The 23,471-nt window shown below is 37.0% G+C and overlaps 1 protein-coding gene across 1 annotated transcript in view; it reads left to right on the top strand.

The window, feature by feature from the left end:
• Positions 1-23,471, top strand: part of LOC131153477 (uncharacterized) — a 154,538-nt gene that overhangs the window by 43,788 nt on the left and 87,279 nt on the right. The window contains exon 6 of the mRNA XM_058105817.1: positions 8,245-8,507. Coding sequence (XP_057961800.1) covers positions 8,245-8,507 — 263 coding nt within the window. The remainder of the gene's footprint in view (positions 1-8,244; positions 8,508-23,471) is intronic.

The raw sequence follows: 23,471 nt of genomic DNA, 5'->3' as shown, positions 1-23,471 counted from the left end.
CTCAATTTGGATCAAAAGGGAGGCTCTCCTCATATGAGCTTCTCACAAAAGGGCCTTGGTGATAAGTAGATATATGGCTCAAAAAAGAAAGTTTCCTGGACCAATTGTGGTGGCTCTGGATAACAGACATGCCCAAAGTAATACTTTTGCTTTTAAGAAGATGTATATAGGGAAGGAGGAAGTTACAAGTACTTGAATAGTTATTCAACATCTAGTTAAAAGAAATAATATTCAGCCCACAAGTATTAAGAATAAGAATCGAAATGATCAAGAGTTGAAGGAAGTTCAGGATGTTAGAAGTTCAAATTCGGTTCAAGACTATGGTGATAAATCTGCGTCTAGTTTTGTAGAATTTTCAGGAGGTTGTGTGAAAAGAGTGGAAAAGAAGCAAGTTTGCGGGAGAGATTTGTTGATTATCGTAATTATAGTGATGAATTTGAAGCTAATAATGTTTATGCTTGTCGAAAGGCGGCTTGTTTGGGTATTGAAATGAAGAAGATACTTGAAGATAAGAGTGAAAATTTCAGTGAATCTATGAAAAAGGTATTAAGGAGAGATTCTAAGGGAGAGTTTAGTATTTTGGAAATTCCTCAAGTTGCGAACAGTGCCGAGGGTTCTAATAAGACTAGAAAAGGCAAGGAGGTAAAGAAACGGGGGGAATTTTTAGATTCGGACGGTGAGTATAATAGTGATTTTGATTATGGAAGGGGTTTGTTTTAGACTCTTACGATGAAATAGGAAGTGTATCTTATGTTCATCCACCCCTGCTGGAAGGTTTGGAGGGAGTAGCTATGGTTGGTGAATACGGTATACGTGGATGGAATTTTTCCTACACTAGTGGATGAGATCTCGAAGGAGGAGCTAGAAGATCAAATTCTATTGGGTAAAGTGGATTTAAAGCTGAGTGATATTGGGGGAAATAAAGTGTATTTGAATGATGGCAAAAATCGTAAGGTGAATGGCCAAAGGTGATTGGCAAGTTTGAAGAGTTCGGTTAATTATGATGGTAAGGGTTTAAAAAGGGGGTTTCTTGGTTAATTTCGTTTAGTTCTTCTTTGCGATCTTGTGTTTTTTGTTTTCTTTTGGCGTTTTTCTTTTAACTTAGTGGGCTTCTTGCCCCTACATGTTGCACCTTGTCTTCTTTCTATCTAATATGCTTTCTTTTATTATAAAAAAAAGTATATGGCTTTTGTGCTCCCAATTGGATTGGGGGGTTGATTTTATTTTGGTAAGGTTTCCTTGAGAGAAAAAAGGAGGTGATAGAGTGACTGTTACTATGTTGAGTTTTGACTCCTTTATTAGGGAGTGTGGTTTGAGAGACCTTCCTCTTGATAATGCCAATTTTACCTAGTCGATGGGTGGGGCTAGAGTGTTGGTGAGTAGGCTTGATGGATTCCTTTTCTTTATGGATTGGGTGGACGAGTTCCCTAATCTCTTTCAATCGATTTTGCCTAGGCCTATTTTTGACCACTTTCCATCATGTTGGAATCGAGGAGGGATGCCTCAGGACTTAGTCCATTTATGTTTGAAAATATGTGGTTGGATCATGATTCTTTTTAGCCCTTGTTAGGAATTCTTGGAATGAGGATGCGGAGAGTTGTCTGGAAGGCTTTAGATTCATGAAAAAACTAAGAAGGTTAAAAAAGAAGTTGAAAGATTGGAATAGAGAGGTGTTTAGAGACTTAAGGGTTAGAAAGTCTAGTATCTTAGGAGAGTTGGTTGAGTTTAATAGGAAGGAAGAAGATAATATTCTATTAAGGGAGGAAAATATGAGAAGAGTCTCTTTGAAGAAAGAATTGGAGGAGGTGATTTTCATGGAAATGAGATACTAAAGGTAGAAGACAGAGTTTAAATGGATCGGAGATGGTGATTGTAACTCTATATTTTTCGTTGGATAGCTACTAGAAAAATGAGGAAGAATTTGATTAGGGAGTTGGAAGTGGATAGGGGGCTTGTTATATCCAATTAGAGTTAAATTGATTTTGAAAATATGTATTCTATCTTGTATTTTGAGGAGGATGATCATAGATCTATGGTTGAAGGATTAGAGTGGGACCCTTTATCTGGTGAGGAGGTGGTTTGGTTTGATCTTTTGAGGAATAGAAAGTGAGGGTCATGGTTTTTGGGATGGAGAGGGATAAAGCTCCAAGACTTGATAGTTTTAATATGGCTTTCTTCCAAGATTGTTGGAAGGTGGTTAAGGATGATTTGCTTAAGGTCTTTAATGAATTTTATGGGATGGGATTTTAAGAGTATCAATACCGTTTTCATAACTTTAGCATTGAAGTAGAATAAATTCATTAGGGTTTTGGACTTTAGCCTATTATGTTGGTTTCCAATGTTTATAAAATCATCTCTAAGTGTTAGATAATAGGCTGAGTACGGTGCTTGATAGGACTATTTCTAAGGCTCAGAGTGTATTTGTTTTGTTGGGGGGGGGGGGGGTAGGCAAATTGTGATTAGAGATGGTGATTTTAACTCTAGATTTTTTCATAGGATAGCTACTAGGAAAATGAGAAAGAATTTGATTAGGTAGTTGGAAGTGTATTTTGGGAGGTGGGGTCATTATATCTAATCAGGGTCAAATTGCTTTTGAAATCACTGAGTTTTATTCTAATTTGTATTTTGAGGAGGTTGATAGCAGATCTATGGTTGAAGGATTAGAGTGGGACCCTTTATCTAGTGAGGAGGTGGTTTGGTTTGACCTTTCGAGGAATAGGAAGTGAGTGCCATGATTTTGGGATGGAGAGGTAAAAAGCTCCAGGACCAGATGACTTTCTTCCAAGATTGTTGGAAGGTAGTTAAGGAGGATTTTCTTAAGGTCCTTAATGAATTTTATGGGAATGGGATTTTAAGTAAGAGTTATCTTCTGCCTTCATAACTCTAGCGTTGAAGAAGAATAAATCCATTAAGTTTTTGGACTTTAGACCTATTACCTTAGTTTCCTGTGTTTATAAAATAATCACTAAAGCTATAGGACTATTTCTAAGGCCTAGAGTGCATTTGTGGGGGTTTGAAAAATTGTGGATAAGAGACGGTGATTGTAACTCTAGATTTTTTTGTAGGATAGCTATTGGGAAAATGAGGAAGAATTTGATTAAGGAGTTGGAAGTGTATAAGGGGGGCCATTGTATCCAATTAGAATCAAATTGCTTTTGAAATCATTGAGTTTTATTCTAATTTGTATTTCAAGGAGGATGATAACAGATCTATGGTTGAAGGATTAGAGTGGACCCTTTATCTAGTGAGGAGATGGTTTTGTTTGACCTTTCGAGGAGTAGGAAGTGAGGGCCATGGTTTTTGGGATGGAGAGGGATAAAGCTATAGGATTGACGGTTTTAATTAGGCGTTCTTCCAAGATTGTTGGAAGATGGTTAAAGATAAGTTGCTTAAGGTCTTTAATGAATTTTATGGGAATGGGATTTTAAGCAAGAGTATCAACTCCGCTTTCATGACTCTAGTGCTAAATAAAAATAAATCCAGTAAGGTTTCAGACTTTAGACCTATTAGCTTAGTTTCAAGTGTTTATAAAATCATCACTGAAGTGTTAGCTATAGGCTGAGTACAGTGCTTGATAGGAATATTTCAAATTGTGGATGCCATTTTGGTTGCTAATGAGGTTGTGGAGGATATTCATAGGAGAAAGAAGGGAATTATCATTTAGTTGGATTTTGAAAAGCTTATGATAGAGTGAAGAAGACGTTCCTGGATGATATTTTTGTGAGGAAGGGGTTCGGATGGAGATGGTGGCGTTGGATTTGAGGATGTTTATATAATGTGAGCTACTCACTTTTAGTGAATAGTGAGTCGAAAACTTGGTTTAAGGCTGTGAGAGGGATTAGGCAAGGTAACCCTTTTTCCTCATTTTTGTTTGTTTTAGTGGCTGATACTTTGAATAGGATGGTGGATAGGGCAGCGGTTAAAGGTTTAGTGAAAGGTTTGGAGGTGGGAGAGAGGGGGTCAGGGTCTCGCATCTTCAGTTTGCCGATGATCTATTTTTTTTCTAGAGGACCATAAACCATCCTTAAAGAATACTTTGTCTCTCCTTCACGTTTTTGAGAAGGTTTCTGGGCTTAAGATTAATATGGGAAAGCGTGGCTATCAATATGTCTGTTGAAGGTGTTAGGGAGCTATCTGCGGAGGTGGGGTGTAGTTTTTTGGATTGGCCACTGCCCTATCTTGGGGTTCTTTTGGGGGTAACCCTAGATTTGCTAGCTTTTGGGATGTTATTGTGGAACGGGTTTCTAAGAGACTAGATGCGTGGGGAGGAGTTTTTTTTTGTCTCTTGGTGATAGAATTACACTTATCCAGGCTTGTCTTTCTAGTATCCCTTTGTATTTTCTTTCAATTTTCTAGATTCCAAGGGGGGTTGCTAATAAGATTGAGAAGATAATGAGGGATTTCTTGTGGTTGGGGGTGGGTGGGTGGGTTAGGGATCATTTGGTAAGTTGGGGAGTGGTGAGTAGGTCTGAACAGGAAGGTGATTTGGGTATTAGAAATCCGGTGTCTAAAAACACAACTCTTTTGGCTAAATGGCTTTGGCATTTTCCACTAAAGAATTCTTCCTTGTGGCATTTGGTTGTTAAAAGTAAGTAGGGATTAGACGAAATGGGTGGGATACTAATTTGAGATATAGATGTTCTTTGGAGAGTTCGTGGAAAGATATCTCTCAGAGTTATCCCCCCTTCATTCCCCATATTAAATTCTTGGTTTGAAGAGGAAGTAATATTTGTTTTTGGAAAGATCCTTGATTGGGGAATGTGGTTTGTGGTTTTGTCCACCTCTTTTCCATGACCTAGGGCAGGATGGGTCCATTTCTTCTTTTGTTGTTGATTCAGGCGGTACTTTGCTTTGTTGGGATTTCCACTTTCCTAGATTGTTAATCGATATGGATATGGTAGAGCTATCCTTTTTGCCAGTCTTGTTGAATAATTGTCATTTTTCTTTAGAGGAGGATAAGCAGTCTTGGTCTCTGAATCCTTCGGGGGTTTACTCATGTAAATCTTTTTTGATTTTTTGAATAGGTCTAATATATGTTTTCCTCTCTATGGTTCCATTTGGAAGGCCAAAGTCCCCATTAAAATTGAGGCTTTTATTTGGTTGGTTGCACTTGATAGAATTAATACCAATAAATTGCTGCAGTTTGGGAGACTTTTGAAGGCTATATCCCCAGACATATGTGTTCTCTGCTTTCATTGTTCAGAATCGTCGCATTTGTTTATTCATTGTGACTATGCTTGGAGTGTTTGGAATAAGTTATTTGATATTTTAGGCAGATTTTGGGTGAGTTTCAAGATACTGCAGGCTTTTTTGGCGGTGTATTTTGTGGGCTTTAGCAGGAAAAAGGAAATGGCAGCACTTTGGAAATGTGCTTTTTTTGCAGTCTTTTGAGGGTTGTGGATGGAGCGTAATGTGCACATTATTCAAGGGAATAAGTCGTCTTAGTTGCTGGTTTCAGAAAAGATATATTATTTGGCATCTCTTTAGTGTGTGGGACGGGGGAATTTAAGGGGGTAAGCTTCTCTGGTATTCAGCGCAATTGGCATTATGTGTTGGAATTTTAGTTAGTGTTGGTTTTTCTCTCTTTTGTTTTCTAGTCTTTAGGATGTTTCTTCAGGTTTTTTATCTGGATTTTCCAGACTTTGTTAAGAAGATGTCTTATTCTCCTAGCTGTATATTCTTATTCTATTAATGAAATTCTTCTTTTATGATAAAAAAAAAATTGAAGGGTTGTAATGGTTCTGAGAAGGGCAGCGATGGGAGGATGTTTTTCAGTGGCAGCTGAGTTTGGCTTGGTGATAGGGTTTAGGTTTGATCTTGCTCTGATGCCATGTTGAGATTTTTGATTAAATGAATGATGTAACACAATGGTAGGTCTCTCCCTCTATTTATAATACATATAAAATACATTCTAATGACCATAATGCCCTTACTAACTCTCACTAATTAACATAACACTAATCACACTAATAATACTAAAAGACTAAACTAACCATTAGCAGATGGTTGTGAGACTAGATATGCTATTTGGATAAGAATGTTGGTTGACTAAGAAATAACACTTCCAAGAAGTAAAAGTTGCTAAAAGGAGAATGCTGTGATGGGTGAGTGGTATAACGTTAAAAGACAAATTAAGGAATTAATACATTCACAATTAGTTAGGTGTAGCTCTTGGAGATTATAAGGGCGAGGCGGCTTATATTGTTTGGGCATTTGTATCATAGGCCAAATAATGCACTAGCGAGGAGGAGTTAGCTAGTTATTGTGAGGTGCAGTAGAAGCGGTAGGGGCAGACGTAAAATAACTTGGAATGAGATAGTAGCAATTTAATAGCTCTAAAATTGTCCTCAGAAATTGCCTATGCTCATGTAAATTGGCGGGAAAGGATTCATGTACCCGATCCCATCTAGTGGGACTTAAGGCTTGGTTTGTTGTTGATGTTGTTTTACTTTAGGATTAAGATTTTAAAGCCTGGCTGAACCTTTCCCTCATCCAAAGTAGCCCCTCCGTGTAGCTTTCCAACATTAAATGCGAATGTGCATATGAAGATTAGTGGGGATTTTGCTGGCTGTTTTGAAATGGAAGTGAAATCTGAGTTTTTGTCATCTGTAGTCAAGGAAAAAATACCCCAATATTGATTCAGTCAATAATATCTTCGCCACCTAGAGACTAGAGTAACAATGAGCTGAAGAACACCATGCATTGATGGGTGGTGAGGACCTATACTGACTATCAGGAGGTCTTTTATTGTTATTGTAGTTGGTACAATGATAGGTTTTTCCCTGATTCATTCGTCCATGAATTACTGAAAATGAAAAGAAGTTTGTCAACATTCAAGATCTAATAAATCAAATAATTCAAAATGACTCTTCAAATTAATGAGTTTTTGGTTCCTCCATTTTCAACTGACCAATTAATTCCTGGTGATGTTTAGGTGTTTGGGGAAGGTCTCACTTGGTTTGTTGGCAGATGGTTGGTCTTTCATCTGTCCAGCAATTTCAAGGTAGAAATTAGGAGATCTGATAAGCTTTTAGGATTGGCACTATGGGGGTATAAATGAACATCATGGCGAACTTTTTGGTCCTGAATTAGATAAATTTTTGTAAGGCTATTTCAGTGTGAGGTGATGCATCATGCTGCTATGGTTTGAGATGTCACCATTGCTTTCAATTTGTCACAACTATTGGTATTTGATTTATTGAAAAAGTCATAACTTGTGGCCTTCACCATGTGAGAGCTTGGTTCGGAGTTGAAGTTCCCTAAAAACGTTTTATTTGCTTCAATATAAGAAATTTGACCTAAAGCTGCATATGTTCAATTGGAAGGAGCAAGAAGGGTCTGTTTTTTTTTTTTTTTTAACACCCACCTTTTCTTTTGGAAGGGAGTAACGGTGGCAATGTGTGAATGCTGTGGGAGAGGACTACAATTTGTTATTGTAGGTAGATTGATCAGCCTTATCACCATGATAAGAGATGGTGTCTTCTGGAAAATGCCTTCCCAAAAGTTAAAAAGACAAAGGGAAAGCATTTTTTCATTCCAAGGTGTAATTTTTTGTTTGCTTCTTTGCAAAAAAGAAAAAAAAAATGTTTACAGAGCCTCTGGCTTCTATTTATTGAAGCGTTGCAGTAATGGAGTCTTTGTTACTTTTTCCAAAATTGACTTTTGTTTAATGTCAGAGGCAGCCAAAATGTGATATATTTCAGCCTCTGCTCATTTATAGAAGTGTAATGTTTGCAACTGTCTGTCATTTTGGTGATACTATTCCAATTTGTCCAGTTAGTGTTATCTGTATTCAATTTCTCAAATTGAGTTCATTTTATCTGCTTTTGTGCCTTTGTCATAAATGAAAAAATGATGTGATGAGGCAGCGTTGCCTTAGCTCCTAATGAATTGGACTTTTTCATTTCCAGAATATGGCATGATCAGCCAATCGCCAAATCAATGTTTGTAATGCCCCCAGTTGAATAATTCCATAAATAATGTTCTTTTGTATGTCAACAACTTGACTAGAGAAGGTTTGTTTGTGTCGTATAATTATGACAGAATAATTAGGACTCCTTCGCCTTGTGATGTACTGATTATTACCCTGTTGTGATGCTCACTATATAATCATGTGGCATGCCACTTGCCATTGACATTTTTTGAATGTGAAGCCCTTACTTGCAAATCATGTTCTGAATGTATTGCTTCTCAAACATTTTAATGGAGATATTTTTGGTGAATTTATCTTTTTTCCATCCCCAGAGATAGAGCAATCGCAATCTGCGCATATTGGTCCTTTCACTGTCATTGGGAATGGCACCACTATTGGTAATGATACTAGAATTTCAAGTTCAGTTGTTGGAGGAGGGTGTACCATTGGGTCCAATGTGTCAATTGAAGGTTCCTACATTTGGAATAATGTAACTATTGAGGATGGCTGCAAGCTGCGACATGCAATAGTATGTGATGGTGTGATAGTAAAAAAGGGTGCTGTTTTGGAACCAGGTGTGATTTTGTCTTTCAAGGTACATGTGACTATTCTTCCTACCATGCTTCTGTTAGGTCAAATTTTTCGTTCTTCCTTAATTCTTGTTCTGTTTTTCTGCGGTGATCTCTAACAACAGTGTTATAATTTTGAATTTCCGTTTCACATGTTTCCATGATGTGTGTTCTCACAATTATAAGCACAGGTCTTACTTAAAACATTGTTCCAAAAAGTGTATTCTAGAAAATGCTGCTTTTGATTTGTAAAAATTATCTTGATGGTGGACTGCTGATGGTCCTACTGAAACTGAAGCTTTCATTGTGGGGAATAAAAATCTCTCGTTCAGTTTTAGGATAACAATTTGCAATCTAGTTTTTGATTTGCAGCCTAGGTATGGGGTATGTAACTTTCAGTTTTCAGTCAATGGTAATAGAGTACTAAAGATGCTGTTAGGGCTGAGGTTCAGCTGAATTTCTCAGTCCATTTAAATTTGGACTCCTGTGTGTTTCTTAAATTGCTAATCGTGCTGCAGAGTGTAGATTATGCATTTGAACATATCATCCTTCATCTGTTATCTCCTCATACATACTTTTTCCCTGAAAAAACAATGTATTCCTGGCCACCTTGCCCCAACTTATAAAGGGAATCAACTCTAGTCTGTAGATGAGCTTTCATGCTTGCTGTTCCACAGGTTGTATTTAGTAGCAGTGGAAACTTTTTAGATTGTACGTCATCACATAATTTGCATCATGCAAGGTTTGTTATAATGGTGCTCTATAACACCAATCAAAGAGACTTGTTACTCTAAAATCATGGGTAGAAGCTAGGCCCTACAGAAGTTTAGTATGTTGGTAGCTTATTTCTTGAAGACATCTTGGGTCTTTGGCTCAACTCTTGATGCAAGTTTAGCTCAGTGGCTTGAGTGACCTTTTGAGGTTAAAGAAATAAAAAAATGGTGTTTCTGTTGAGCAGGGGGAAAGCTTCTCGGCCCAATGGTCTCACAATGGCCTTTTTCTAGGAAAATTGAATGGTCTTGCAAGAGGAAATTTCTAATTTTTTTGAGGAGTTCCATTGTAATGAGTTGGTGGGTAATAGTAAGAATTCTACCTCCTTCACCCTAATCTCCAAGAAGTAGAGATCTATGAGAGAGTCAGACCTATTTGTTTTGTTACTAGTCTATAACTAAATTCTCTCCAAGGTCTTAGATAAGAGACTACGAGATGTTTTGGGGGACACAATGGCCATGGAGCAGTTCGCGTTTATTCGAGATAAGACAAATTGTAGGCATCTTGCTTATGGCTAATGAGTTGGTGGAGGACCAGAGGAGAAGGGTGCTTTTATTTTAGTTCAATTTCAACGTTTACGATAAGATATTGGGGCTTCTTGAACAATGTGATGTGTAGAAAGGCTTTTGGGAGGTGTAGAGAAAGAGGACCAGAGGTATCTTGAGCTTGACCAATCTGTTAGTTATTGTCAATGGTCAAGCTATAGAGTGGTTTAAGGGTTCTCAGAGGCTTATGCAAAGGACCTATTTTCTCTATTTTTTATTAGTAGAGTGTTGGATACCTTGAGTAGGATACTCATGCATGCTTAGAGCTTGGGGGTGGTCAGAGGTCTTTCTAGGTGCCTTGTCTTTAGTTTGCTAATGATACTATTTTGTTTCTTGAGGAAAAGTTGTGAAAATTCCTTATTGTCATTATCTTTTTAAAAATATTCAATAAGATCTTGGGTTTTAAAGATCAGTTTGTCCAAGAGTGGGTGGCTGGTAGCAATTTGGATAGTAGGGAAGTAGAGAGTTTTAAAACCATGGCATGTGTGTTTCATTGAGGTGACCACTTTCTTATTTTGGTCTCCATGTCGGGGCAACGCAAAGTCTATTGCCCTTTTAGTCCTTGTGATTGAGAGGTGCGCATGAGATTGGATGGGTGAAAGAGGGCATATTTGTCTCTTGGAAATTGTGCCACACTCATTAATGCCTCACTTTCCAACATCCCTATATACTTCCTTTATCTTTTTAAAGTGCCCTCGAATGTTGCTTTGACTCTAGAGAGGCTGATACGTGATTTCCTCTGGTCAGGTTTTGGGAAGGGCAAAAGAGACCATATAGGTAGCTCGCAGGTAGTTAAAAGACCCAAATACATTGGTGGCCTAGTTCTAAAATGTCTCCTTTATAGGTAGATGGTTTTAAATTTTTGTTTAGGATGCTAATTCCCTATGGCGCAAGATAATTAGAAGTAAATATGAATTCCATTTAAATGGGTGGCAGATTAGATGGAGAAGCATTATTTTTCATGCATATTGCTCATGTATACCCTCGAGAAGTTCGTGCATTCATGTCAATTTTTTTCCTCTCACCTGCTTAAAAATGGGTAATGGTGATGGGGTTTTTTTTTGGGAGGATGTTTGGGTGGGCAGGTCATCTTTGGAGTTAATTATGCCTAGTTTGTTTAAGCTTTCTTCTGTCCACAACACACCTATCAGCTTGTTCTTTTCTTCTAAGAGGGGCTTTTTTTTGTGGGATTTCAACTGTTTTAGGAATGCAAATGAAAGTGAGGTTGACAAGCTTACCACCTTGTTTTTGGTGTTGGTTTACTTTACCCCTTTCAAGGAGGATTAGAGAGTTTGGATGGTTGTTTCTTACGTCTATTTTCTTCGAAAATCTATTGTTACTCCTCTTGCTTTTTTTTTTTTCCCTTTTTTTTTTCCTTGGGAGCCACATCATTTGGAACGCCAAAGTTCCTCTGAATATTTGGACCTTCATTTGGAATGTTTCTAAATAGGACAAATAAGCATGATTTTTTATAGAAGAGAAGGCCCTATGCGTCTCTCAGCCTAGACATGCGCTTGATTTGCCGCAAGTCCAATGGAATGAATGCTCACCTTTTCCTCCATCGTAAGGGTGGCATCTCGCCTTTGGAATGCTCGTTCTCTTGCTTTGCTGAAGCTTGAGTGGCATCTCAGAATGTTGGAGATTTCTTGCTTATACGAGGCATTGGGGTTTTGGCTCAAGTAGCGGGGTTGCGTTCTATGGACTCTGTGGTTTTTGCTATATTATCGCTCTTTGGATTGAGTTGAATGCAAGACCATTCAAAGGTAGAACAACTTTTGCTTTGGTATGGGATATAATGATGCTCTTGGCTTCTTTTTTGGGGTAATTTTGGTAGCATAAGGAGTAGTGGAGAAAGATTAAGCTTGATAATCAAGAAATTAATTACACTTGTAGATTTCAATATTTTGGATTAATTATGGAAGCAAAAGGGGAAATTGAAGAGGTTATAATGCTTAGAATTAATGTAGGCCGGGTAAAATGGAGGAATTCGTTAGGCATGTTGTGTGATCGTAGAATAACCTTAAAATTAAAAGGAAAGTTCTATAAGATGGCTATAAGTTCATATACGCTTTATGGTTCAGAATGTTGGATAACTGAGAAACAATTTGTATAAAAAAAATAATAGTTATTGAAATGCAAATGTTAAGATGGATGAGTGACATAACATTAAAATATAAATTTAGCGATGGGCATACACGCAATAATCTAGGTATAGCATTGGTCAAAGAGAAGATAAGGGAGAGGCGGCTTAGATGGTTTGAGCACTGGAAACGTTGGCCTAGTAGTGCACCTATGAAAAGGAGTGAATTAGTTATTGTTTCTGGTATGAAAAGGAGCAGGGGTCGGCCTAAAATAACTTGGAATGAGGCAGTGAAGAAGGATTTAATAGCTCTTAATTTAGTAGAGGAAAATGCTCTCTATCGGGTGAATTGGGGGAAAAAATTCATGTAGCGGAACCTACCTAGTGGAACCTAAGGCTTGTTGTTGTATCACTGTGTGACCTTCAAATTTTGATTTTTGCTCTTTGCTCTTGGAGGACACCTTGTCCTCATTTTATTGTACATTGTTTCTTTCCTTGATAAACTCTTCTCGTGTCAAAAAAGGCATTTGCTAAAGCTGTTTCTTTTTCTTTTTAAATTTTGAACTTAATTGATATTCCTTTTTTCTTTGAAGGTTAGAGAAAATATATTTAAACCCAAACATGGAAAAGGGTGATGATTATGTAGGTTAGAGAATATAACCAGCAGAAAACAAATGAAATTAGGACATGGGCTATTATTAGATCGTTGCTGTCCAAATGGGTTTGCATAGCACCAAGTGATTGGCGAAAAGACGAAGATAAACCAATTAGCTGGTGCTATATGTGCCATGAAGGGGAGGATTTGGGGATATCAAATTTCAAAAGCTTTGCTCATTAGTTGCAGAAGAGATGATCTTTGTTTTGCAACAAAAATTACTCATCTTGTTGAACAAAGGCCTGCTTGGTAAATGACTTTTCGAGGTTTGTGATGGGGAGAGAGCTTTTTTGGAAGAAGGTTGTTGCATAATATGACATTTATCACAATAGGCGGACCTCTAAGATTTTTTTTTTTTTTGTTTTTTCTGTTTTGTTTTGGTTTTTCTATTTTTGTTTTGTTTTGGATTGGTTTGGTTGTCTTTTTTTGGTGGGGGGGGGGGGGGGGGCGGTTAAGGTGTGCAGTTGGTGTTTGGAAATGGGTTAGGAAGAGGTGATGGGGAATTTTTTTATTTTTTTATTTTCAACTTTTCATTGACTTTAGAGTTGGAAATGGTTGCATCTTGTTTTGGCTTCACACTTGAGTGGATATAACTTGCTAAGGTTTAATTTCTAATATTTTCAATTGCTGAAGGTTCAGTTTCCTGTTATTTCCTATGTGCTCTGTAATTGTAATATAGGTGCTTTGGTGAATATGAGCATTGATCTAGTTATTGATTATTTAGCCGACTTTACCTAGTGGGACTTAAGGCTTGGTCTGTTGTTGTTGTTGAGGGAGAGACCTATGATAGTGATTGGGTCTTCCAATATACACAACACTTCAACATGATACCAGAACATGATTTGACCTAAACTCCCAAGTGTCGTAGCCACCCCAAAACCAAACCCTAAACCTCATAATCCTATGCAAATATGTCGAGGAGGATTGCTTATGCCGCCAAGGACCAGAAACAGCTCTTGGAGTCACTGAAAAATATCTTGGACATAATTGCTGCTTCAGAACCTCTATAGTTTGGAATCCCTTTAGGTTTTGCAAAGCCAACCCCACAGATAGTTAGAGACACTATTGTTATGTAACTCCCTCGAATTTCATCGCTGGAGGACTAGCCATGTGCCCGTATGCCCCAACTAGCGTGTGAGGCTTCCACTTTTGCTTTGATTTCTTGCAAAATGCCTTTGAACCCTTACGTACACCATTGTATATCAAGTTGTGGGTTGTAAGTCTTGGTCAAGGATCCGATCTTTTCTTATTGTTCACTCGTGTCACTTTTTAACGGTTGTTTTGGTACTGTTAAGAGTTTTATGTAAGCTTCCTTGGGGCTGTGGCAATGTCATGCTGGTTTGTTGATTAATTCATGGTTGTTTCAGTTGTTCACCTTGTTTGACCTTGTTCCTCGTTGGTTTCATTTTGGGTGTTGGGATGGATCATGAATCTTGGAAGTCTGTTCCTTTCATCACTTCCACAAATAATGATTGACAAATCGGATGAGAAGAATTATATTTAGTGGGTCAAGTTTGTTAAGATCTATTTGACAGGCTTAGGTAGATTTGAATGTTTGTTTCAATCCCAAATTGGTGATGACGAAAGGAAATAAGTGGGGATTTAGGAAGGCACGTTGATTGTTTACGATTTAAGGAACTTAATGGAACCAAGATTGCACAAACGTGCATGCATTTGGTTGTTTGTGGAGGGATTTGGTCTTATATTTCAGTACATTGAGTGCCTTCTGTTACAATGGAGGTCTTGAATTTCAATTTTGACTAAAATTTCAAGGCTTTAAAAGTATGGAAATTTGGATTGAAATTTCAATGTTGATGTCGATTTCCATTTGATTATTAAAAAGGATGGATATTGGTAGTAAGGCAAGGAATTTTTTTTTTTTAATCAAACTTTAGAAACTATTAACTGAAATATTAATGCATGATTTAGAACCACAGTATTAAAAATAGAATACATAAGGCCCCCTATTGTGTCTTATCAAGAAAAAATAGGAACCACTCTTGTATGCCATTTTTTGAGTTCTTGACCCATTCTAGTTCTTCTTTTCCTCATTTATTCTATTATTTGGAAGGCCATGGTACCCCCAAAATGAAGGCTTTTATTCGGTTTCCGTGCTTAATAGAACAAATTCCAATTACTTGTTGCAGATTAGGAGTTCATGGAAATCGCTTTCTCCATATGTTTGTGTGCTTTGTTATAACAATTTATAGACAACGTTTCTTCTCTTTTTGCATTGTGCTTTTGCTTCGATAGTGTGGAGCAAGTTATTTGGTGTTTTGGGAGAAAGCTAGGTTTGTCCAAATTTTGTGGAGGACCTTTTGGCCATTTCATTTGTGGGTTTTGGAAGGAGAAAGGATAGGTGTGTTATGGAAATGTGGTTTTTTGCAGTGTTGTGGGGGTTATGTTTGGAATGTAATGCAAATATTTTTTCGGGGTATAAGTTGAATAATTTGCTGGTTTGCAAAAAGATTCACTACATGACATCATTATGGTGTGTTGGTTATGGGCATTTCAAAGGAGTGAGAATTTTGGTTCTTAAGCGAGAATGCCATAATCTGATGGCATGATTGGGATGTGGTTTTTGTTTTTTCCACTTTCCTTTCTTTTGCTTCTTTTTTACAAATTTTTTTTTTTTTTTTATTGTGGCTTGGCTAAGATTTTCGACATTGAGATGTCTTATACTCTTCTCTGTATTTTCTTAATCTATCAATGAATTTATTCTTTTCCCATACAACAAAAGAACACATAGGACATGTATCTTGGTATTAAGGTGCAATAAATGCAATATAATTATCATGTTAATTCTATTTTATTAATATAAATGAAACATTATTTATTATAGAAATGTAGATAATTTAGGCATAAAAGGTCAAAGAAAGTGTTGTAGCTAATATATATAATTTTATTTTTTTGATATAATTTCAAAAGTGTAAAAGCTGTAGTAGTCTTCAATTTTAGTATAAAAAGAATTGAAGATAAATTTAGAGAGTTTAATTTTAGTTGTCAAATTTAAATTTTAGGGGAATTTCATTCTATGGTTAAAATTTTGACAAGTTTAGCTTAAATTTCAAGGTTTTGACAAACATTGCATGTTTTGTTGAAATTTTGCTATTTCAAATTTTGAGGGTAATGGAAAGTGAAAATTTCGACAATTTTGTGGAAATTTAAGACCATGGTCACAAGAGAGAGACATGAGCATGTAAAGCGCATTCACATGGACACTAATGTCGTGCAGCCTGCAAAGGCCGATGCTTGTAAGATGCGAAAGCAGAGTAATCAGATGACAATCTCCAGGTCTTAGTGGGGTTGAAGCCCATGTTCGAGCCAAGCTAGTTCCAAATCCTTGCTAGTCTATAGTTACCATCCTCTGCTCATGCTTATTGTCGTATCCTTTGATTCCTTTGCTCTTCCTTGAGCACACATTTCTCCGCTCGTTCTTGTGTGCCAACATCTTGCTTCGAAAATACTGCTTTTATTGATCAAGATGATTTTGGTTTTCCACCAAGTAGATGCAAAAGTTCCTAGGGTAGTTCAAGTGGTTCTGGTGGAAGGGATGGACGTGGTGAAGACCCTCTTGAGAAGTGCACTTATTGTCGACGAGGAGGTCATACTATTGACGAGTGTTGGGAAATTGCCCCATATTGCCAATGCCTGCCACCATAGATTTCAATTTTTTTAGTGAGGAGCATACTGTGTCTATGCCATAGGAAAGAATTTTGTTAGACATTTCGGCAAGCTTCTCTTCCTTTGCATCTCTTATTTAAACAGATAACGAACTTTCTTGTCATCCAGTATATCTCCCAGTAATCCTTGGTTATAGATTTTACTGACCCTATGATAGGTATAACCATTTTTTTTCAACCCTAAATTATTCTGAAAGCTTACCTCGTGTCACCCTTCCTTAGGCTTTAGGAAAGCATTACTATGTTCCATTTGCTTCCTCAGTCGATAAATGGGGTGTCAGCCCTTTCATGTTTGTTGATTATGATATTTGGGGTCCTAGATAGGTTGTGTCCAAGTTGGTTTTTCGATATTTTGTTACTTTTGTTGATGACTATTCAAGAATGACTTGGCTTTTAGTGAAGGTTTCTAAACTATTCCATATCTTTCGTGCCTTTTGTTTTGAAATAAAGACTCAATTTGATTGGCTTGTTCAGATTCTTTTGATAATGCTAAGGGGTATATTCTTATGACTAAGTCTTGTATTATTTACTAGCCATCTTGTGCTCGCACTCCATAATTAGATGGAGTTGCAGAGAGAAAAATAGAGATATCCTTGAAGTCACTCCTACCCTCTTGTATCAAATGAATGTCCCTAAAGTGTTTTGGAGTGATGTTGTGTTCATTGCTTGCTCTCTTAACAAAATGCCAGCCTCATTCTTGATGGTCCTTACTCTATTCTCTTCTCAAATGCTCCATTTTTATTTTTACCTAATATGTTTGGATGTGTATTCTTTATTGATTAGTTGACTTAGGGTGGGTGGATAAGTTGGATCCTTGTGCTATAAAATGTATTTTCTAGGCTACTCAAGTACTCAAAAAGGATATTGCTCCTATGGTTGTACCTTGCATCACCCTTGTTTTTTTTTGGGTTTTTGACTTCACTTTCTTTGAGTCTACACCATACTATTCTCATTTCTTGAGCTTTTTTTTTTGGCCTCGGTGAGCCCCATCTGCTGCCGAGCGTTCCAAATTATGGCTTATCATCTCTGTGCAAATCATCAACCGACTTCTTCATCCCAATTTTCATGTGTATACATGACAACGACTCAAGGGAGAAGAGCCTCCTCTAGCTTCTACTATTGCTCCTTTGGTTCGATTTTCCTATTGCTGTCTGAAAGGGTAAAGTAGCTATACCCATAACCCAATCTCTAATTTTGTTTGTTATGACTTCTTTCACCTTTGGATTGCTGTTTTGTTAGTACTTTATCTTCTATTGTTTTTCCTAAATTTGTTTTTGCTTATCCCATCTTGGTGGATTTCAATTTCAACAAAAATTTCGGAACTCAAAAAATATGGAAATTTCAATTTTGATGTAAATTTTGATTTTGATTTAAAAAATAATGGAAATTTGTAGTACATAATGGAATTCTTTTATGAAACTTTAGAAAAGGTTAATACACATAATAATGCAATTTGTTCTCTTTGATAGCGAAAGAAGATTTCAAGTTAAAGGAAAGATAATTTACATGAGGGAGAATAAGACATCTCTTGAAAAAAAGCCTGGTATAATCTAGAAAAAAAACAAATAAATAGAAAAAAAGAAAAGGTTAGCATGCCAGTAGGTTCATCCAGTTTCTTTGTAACTTGTGGAAACTAATTCTTCTGAAAAAATCCCAATCCAGTGCACCACAGTGAAGCCAAATACTGAATTTGATCCCAACTCAGTGCTCAATTTAATTCTTCAAGTGAATATCCTTGGATTACACTCCAACCATAAACCTTGTAGAACTGCAAGTATTTCACACTTCATAGGACTGCCTTGTCCGTCTACCCACCAAAGCCTGTGAAAGAAATAGCTAACAATTCACCCACCGAAGAAGGTCATACCGAGCTCTCTCGTGAAATACCAAAAAGCTTATTCCGAATCCTTGATGAAAATCACAGTGCAAAAGAAGATGAGAAATTGTCTCGGAGTTTTTGTAACATAGCACACATACGTCGGGAAAGAGGCTTCAAAGATCTCTTAATTTGCAGCAAGTTTTTAGTATTTATTTTATTGAGCACAACCAACCAAGTGAAAGCCTTAATTTTTGGAGGAGCCTTGGCCTTCTAGATGAAACAATATAGTGGGAAAGAAGAATTAGAGTGAGTCAAGAATTCAAATTACAGGAAAACACTCATGAGTGATCCGAAGATAATGACGAAACATCCCTCCCCGAAGAAAGATTACTCCAATTCAATTGAGATAACAAAAAAGACAACTCCACCAACTCCCTGTCGTTAAGAGGTCTCCTAAAGTGGAAATTCAGGGAAACCAATGGGCTACTTGATTCCCCAACAAAGAAAGATATAACTTTGTTTTGCTTGGAGCTTAACTGAAATAGATGAGGGAATAAAGTGGATAAGGATGCATTGCCCAGCCAAGGTCTTTCCAAAAATGGATCCGAGCGACCCTTCTTGCCTTGAGTTTAGTTTGAGGAATGAAGGATAACTATGAGATATGGACCTCCATGGACTTTCCAAAGAAAATCCTAAATTAACATTGGAATCCCATTCTTTCTCATCCAACTCGAACTTGCTTCTTATTACTCTATGCCAAAGGGATGATTCTTCTAGAGGGAAGTGCCATAGTCATTTAGCTAAAAGAGCCCGTATTTTAGACACCAACTTCCTTAGACCCAACTCTCCCCCCTTTTTGACCTACAAACCTCACCGCAGCTAACTAAGTATAATAATGCAAGTTTTAGGACCAATAAATTATAAATTAAATACATCTATGTAATGTAAGTGTTTTAAACATATTTGGTTAAGACAAATGAAATTCATAAATCAATTAAATAGGACCAATAAATTATAAATTAAATACATCTATGTAATGTAAGTGTTTTAAACATATTTGGTTAAGACAAATGAAAATCATAAATCAATTAAATATTATTTGTTATAAAAATAAAGAAAAATTAGGCATGAATGGTTAAATAAAAAATGTCGTTGTGTTAAGTTTTTTTATACAATTTCAGAAATCCTGCAATAATCTTTTTTTTTTTCAAAACAAAGATAAGATAAATTAAGAGAGCAATTTCACTGTACTTTTGATATCAAGAAAATTTCACTCTATAGTAAAAATTTCGACAAGTTCTGCTAAAATTTTGAGATTTTGATAAATTTTGGATGTATCATTGAAATTTTGATAAAAATTATGAAAGAAAAAAAACGATTGCCATTTCGATTTTGTAGGACATGGAAAGTGGAAATTTTGACAATTTCATGGAAATTTAAGACCATGTCATAGGATAATGACACTTGGGAATTGGACCTCTTCCTCCTAGTAAGTGTCTAGTTGGTTGCCATTGGATGTAAGTCGTGAAAGTCAATCTTAAGGGTCATATAAATCCTTTGAAGGTCCACCTTGTTGATAAGGGATATATGGCGCACAAACATTTTTTTTGGTTATCAAACTTACCTTAGTTTGTTTCATAATCTCCTTAGCCACTGCCTCTCATTGGACTTTGCATTAATTGGATATGAAGAATGCCTTCACAAGTAATCTTTAGGAGGAGACATTATTGTAAAAAGTGTGCCTAAGGTATATTTAGGTGTGAGGCATAGAGGGCAGCCAGTTTAGCACCTCATGGGGGTTGAGGCGGGGCGACATGCATAAGGTGTAGAGAGGCACAGTGGAGCAAGAGCCGCCGCAAGGCACGACTTGTCTGCCCTTCTTATTGACACCCTCCGCCTTTATTTTGAATTCTTTAACTTGGGAAAGCCCTGCGAAAGCCTTTCGTGATATCCTTGATTGTGTTATTCTTGGAAGTTTAGTTGTCTAAAGCTTCATCTTGTGAAAGCCCTTGCAAGTTCAATTGTTTGAAACTTGATCTTCGAAGTTTAGTTTTTCAACTTGTTCTTCAATTCTTCTTCATCAAAATGAAGTTCGAGCATCATCTTCTACGAAGGCTTGAAGTTTAGCTGTTCACCAAAGGTTTCTTTGAAGCTCTAGCAGGGTGAATCTTCTTGTTATTCTTCTTTGAAGACTGCTGTTCTTTTGTTCTTCGATGATCGACTGAGTCCAGAGCACTCAGCTTTCAGTTTGCTTTCTGTTGGCCACACTTCAGTTGCTGTTTTTATTTATTAATTTATTTATTTTTGCTGTTGTACTTGTAAATATAGTGCGCAGTAGGCACTTTCTGAAATTTATGTTTACAGCTTTTGTGGTCTGCTGCATTCTTATTTTCTATTTATCCTTATATCTATGATCTACAATTTAATTGTTTAAAAATTACAGCCACTACTTCCTGGTTCCTAGTTCCTAATGTGCTGCCACTGCTGAGTGCTGATTACCATCCATTTTAAATGGATTCCAAAGGCTCTATAAGGAAAGATCCTGCATGGAAGTATGCACATATGGATGATTAAAAAAAAGTAGAAATTACGTGACTTGCAATTTTAGTGGTAAAGTAACAAAGGGAGGGGTTCCCCGGGCAAGAAAACATATTGTTGGAGGGTTCTGAAATGTAAGAGAATGCTCTAGGTGCCCAGGTCATGTTTGTGAGGAGATTACAGAGTATATGTCGAAGAAAGAAGTGGAGGAGGAAATGTGTTATTGCTCGACTTTGATGACATAGATTTTTATGGTGAGGATGAAGAGGATGAAGTTTAGGAAATTGACTCTTGTGGCAAGAGTGTTTAGTAGTGGAAGTTGAAGTTCTTACGAATGCAGTAGAGGTCACTTCACCCACCTTGAAGAAACCAAAACAGAAGGGGCCTATGGATTTGTTTTTTTACTCTTGATCCAAAGAAAGCTGTTCAAGATGGGAAAAATGATGAAGCAAACATGCATCAGTGAGGCTTTTAAGAAGGAATTAAGACAAAAGACAATGGCATATTTAGCTAGGTGGATGTATGATGATGTTGGAATACCATTTGATGCCGTACTTTTGGAGAATTTTGCAGTGGAGCTTGAATCAATTAGGCAATACGGTCTTGGAATAAAGACGCTTAGCTTTCATGAACCGAGAGTTCCTTTTTTTGATGAAGGAAGTTAGTCGAACTAAAGTTTTGATGGTGGTTCATCATGAACAATGGGCAAAATATGGATGCTCTATTTTGTGCAGTGGCTGGAGTGCGATTGCTAATAAGGACATAATAAATTTCTCAAAAAACTCTCCAAAGGGATCGCTGTTCACCAAGTCTATTGATGCTTCTAGTATTGTCAAGAATGTAGATAGAGGGTGTAGAACACTTGATGAGATGGTGGAGAAAATTGGGGAATTGAATGTGATTCAAGTAGTGGCAAATAATGCCTCAAATTATGCTACAGAAAGTAAGAATTTATTACTAGAATTCAATTGTATAATGTATATATTGTTTATTTTAATATTTTAATGGCGTCACCCTTGATTTCTGAATAGGGAGATTGTTGGAAGCAGAGAGGCCACATTTATATTGGATACCAAGTGCTGCCCATTGCTCGATTTGATATTGGAGGATATTGGTAAGATGCCTGCAATTCATGCAATTTTGAAAAGGGAATTTTTTTTTGAATGATTATATTTATAACGGTTGGTGTGGTGAACTTGATGAGGCAATTCACAAGAGGAAACGAGCTGCGAACTAAGGAAACGATAGCTAAGGCTTTCAATGAGAGGATAAATTCAAGATGGTATATGAAATTATTGACGTGAGGTGGGGATGCCAACTTCATCAACCTTTGCATGCTGTTACACGCTTCTTGAATCAAGATTTTATTATTCAAGCCCCAACATTTTGCAAGATGAAGACATCATGTCGGGTTTGTACAAATAAGTTGCGAGGTTGGTGTTGTTCAATGAATTACAGTATAAAATTTCAGATGAGTTGGCAAATTACACTACTACTAGTGGCCTCTTCTGAATTGATATGGCTGTGGGACAAAGGAAGGCAAAAGAACTGGGTAAAGTGTCTTTTACCTAGTTTGATTTATGTTTTAGTTAATAAGTTAGTATTACAAACATTTTAAAAATGTCTCCCTTTAAAATAACTGTGCAATGATTGATTTCATTTGGATCATCATCTCCACACTTGTAAGAGTTTGTTGTGAAAACTCTTGGCTTCACACGTAGTGCTACACTGCTACCAGATGAAAAGGAAATTGGAGAAAATTCGAACATGTGAGTCACTAGGATATTATGGGTTAAAGATTATAGAATAAGACGAAGAAGAAGAAGAAGAGTAAGGGTATTATGGTCATTACAATCCAGAGTTTGGGCGTGAGTTAGTAAGGGTATTATGGTCATTACCATTTAAATCTCATGATAACCACTCCTGAAGTTTGAGTTCCAACTTCCTGGTTATTTATCATTATTGCTGTGTTAGTAAGTTTGAGTTTGGGTGTGAGTTTAGTAAGGGTATTATTGTCATTGCCATTTAGTTGGCCTATATTATAAATAGAGGGAGAGACCTAGACCTATGATTATGATTAGATCTTCCATTTTAGACAAATCTTCAACAGATCTATTGGGCAATGGGATGGTGTAGAACATCCATTTCAAAAGAAATGCTCAAGCCTGGGAGAGTGAAGCCTTTGCTGAATTGTATGGATGCTTTTGCAGACGTTAGAGTGGTCAGATTAATCAAGATGAGGTGGAAGCCAAACAAGGATGGATATTAGCTGGTCAGCTTTTTTATGAGAATCTGGAGAGACCAAACACACTGGTGCAGGTAGAGTTCACCGACTTCAGAAGGGTATTTGGTAAACTGCATGTCTGACAAAATTGTTCGGTTTGCTTTTTGCAAAGCATATTTGGACAGAATGATCATTAATATCTTGCAAATGGGGGAAAATTATGGTGAGTAGACATAAAAGAGCTGCTGAGTCTGTCAATCACATTCAGCTGGCTTGCCTTTGGTCTAAAGTCTTGCAGAACTTGGCTACTGCTCTTGTTGGGCAATCTTGGGTAGAAGCTGGGAATCTGGGATTGGAGAAGTAGATATGGACTCTGAAAGGGATCTAATTCAGTCGAGACAGGAATGAGGTGTGCCATTGATCCCTCTCATTTGGTGCCCTTTAATGAATTAACTCTTCTTCACCTCATCTGGGCTGGTTGGTATTTGCTGATGATAATTTAGGAGTGGATGTCTGGCTGATATAGTTGTAGTTGTTGAGCTAGAGTTGGGGCTAACTTTAATTTACAGTATGGATAGATCTTCGATAACATAAAGTCTTATGGTACTTGGGCCTAAACAGAATATACATCATGAATAAGTCAAAGAAGGGGGAAAGCATGGACGTCTAGGTAAT

The sequence above is a fragment of the Malania oleifera genome, chromosome 4, assembly GCF_029873635.1.
Source record: "Malania oleifera isolate guangnan ecotype guangnan chromosome 4, ASM2987363v1, whole genome shotgun sequence".
In the NCBI taxonomy this organism is placed as follows: domain Eukaryota; kingdom Viridiplantae; phylum Streptophyta; class Magnoliopsida; order Santalales; family Ximeniaceae; genus Malania; species Malania oleifera.
This window is presented reverse-complemented; position numbering and strand designations above follow the sequence as displayed.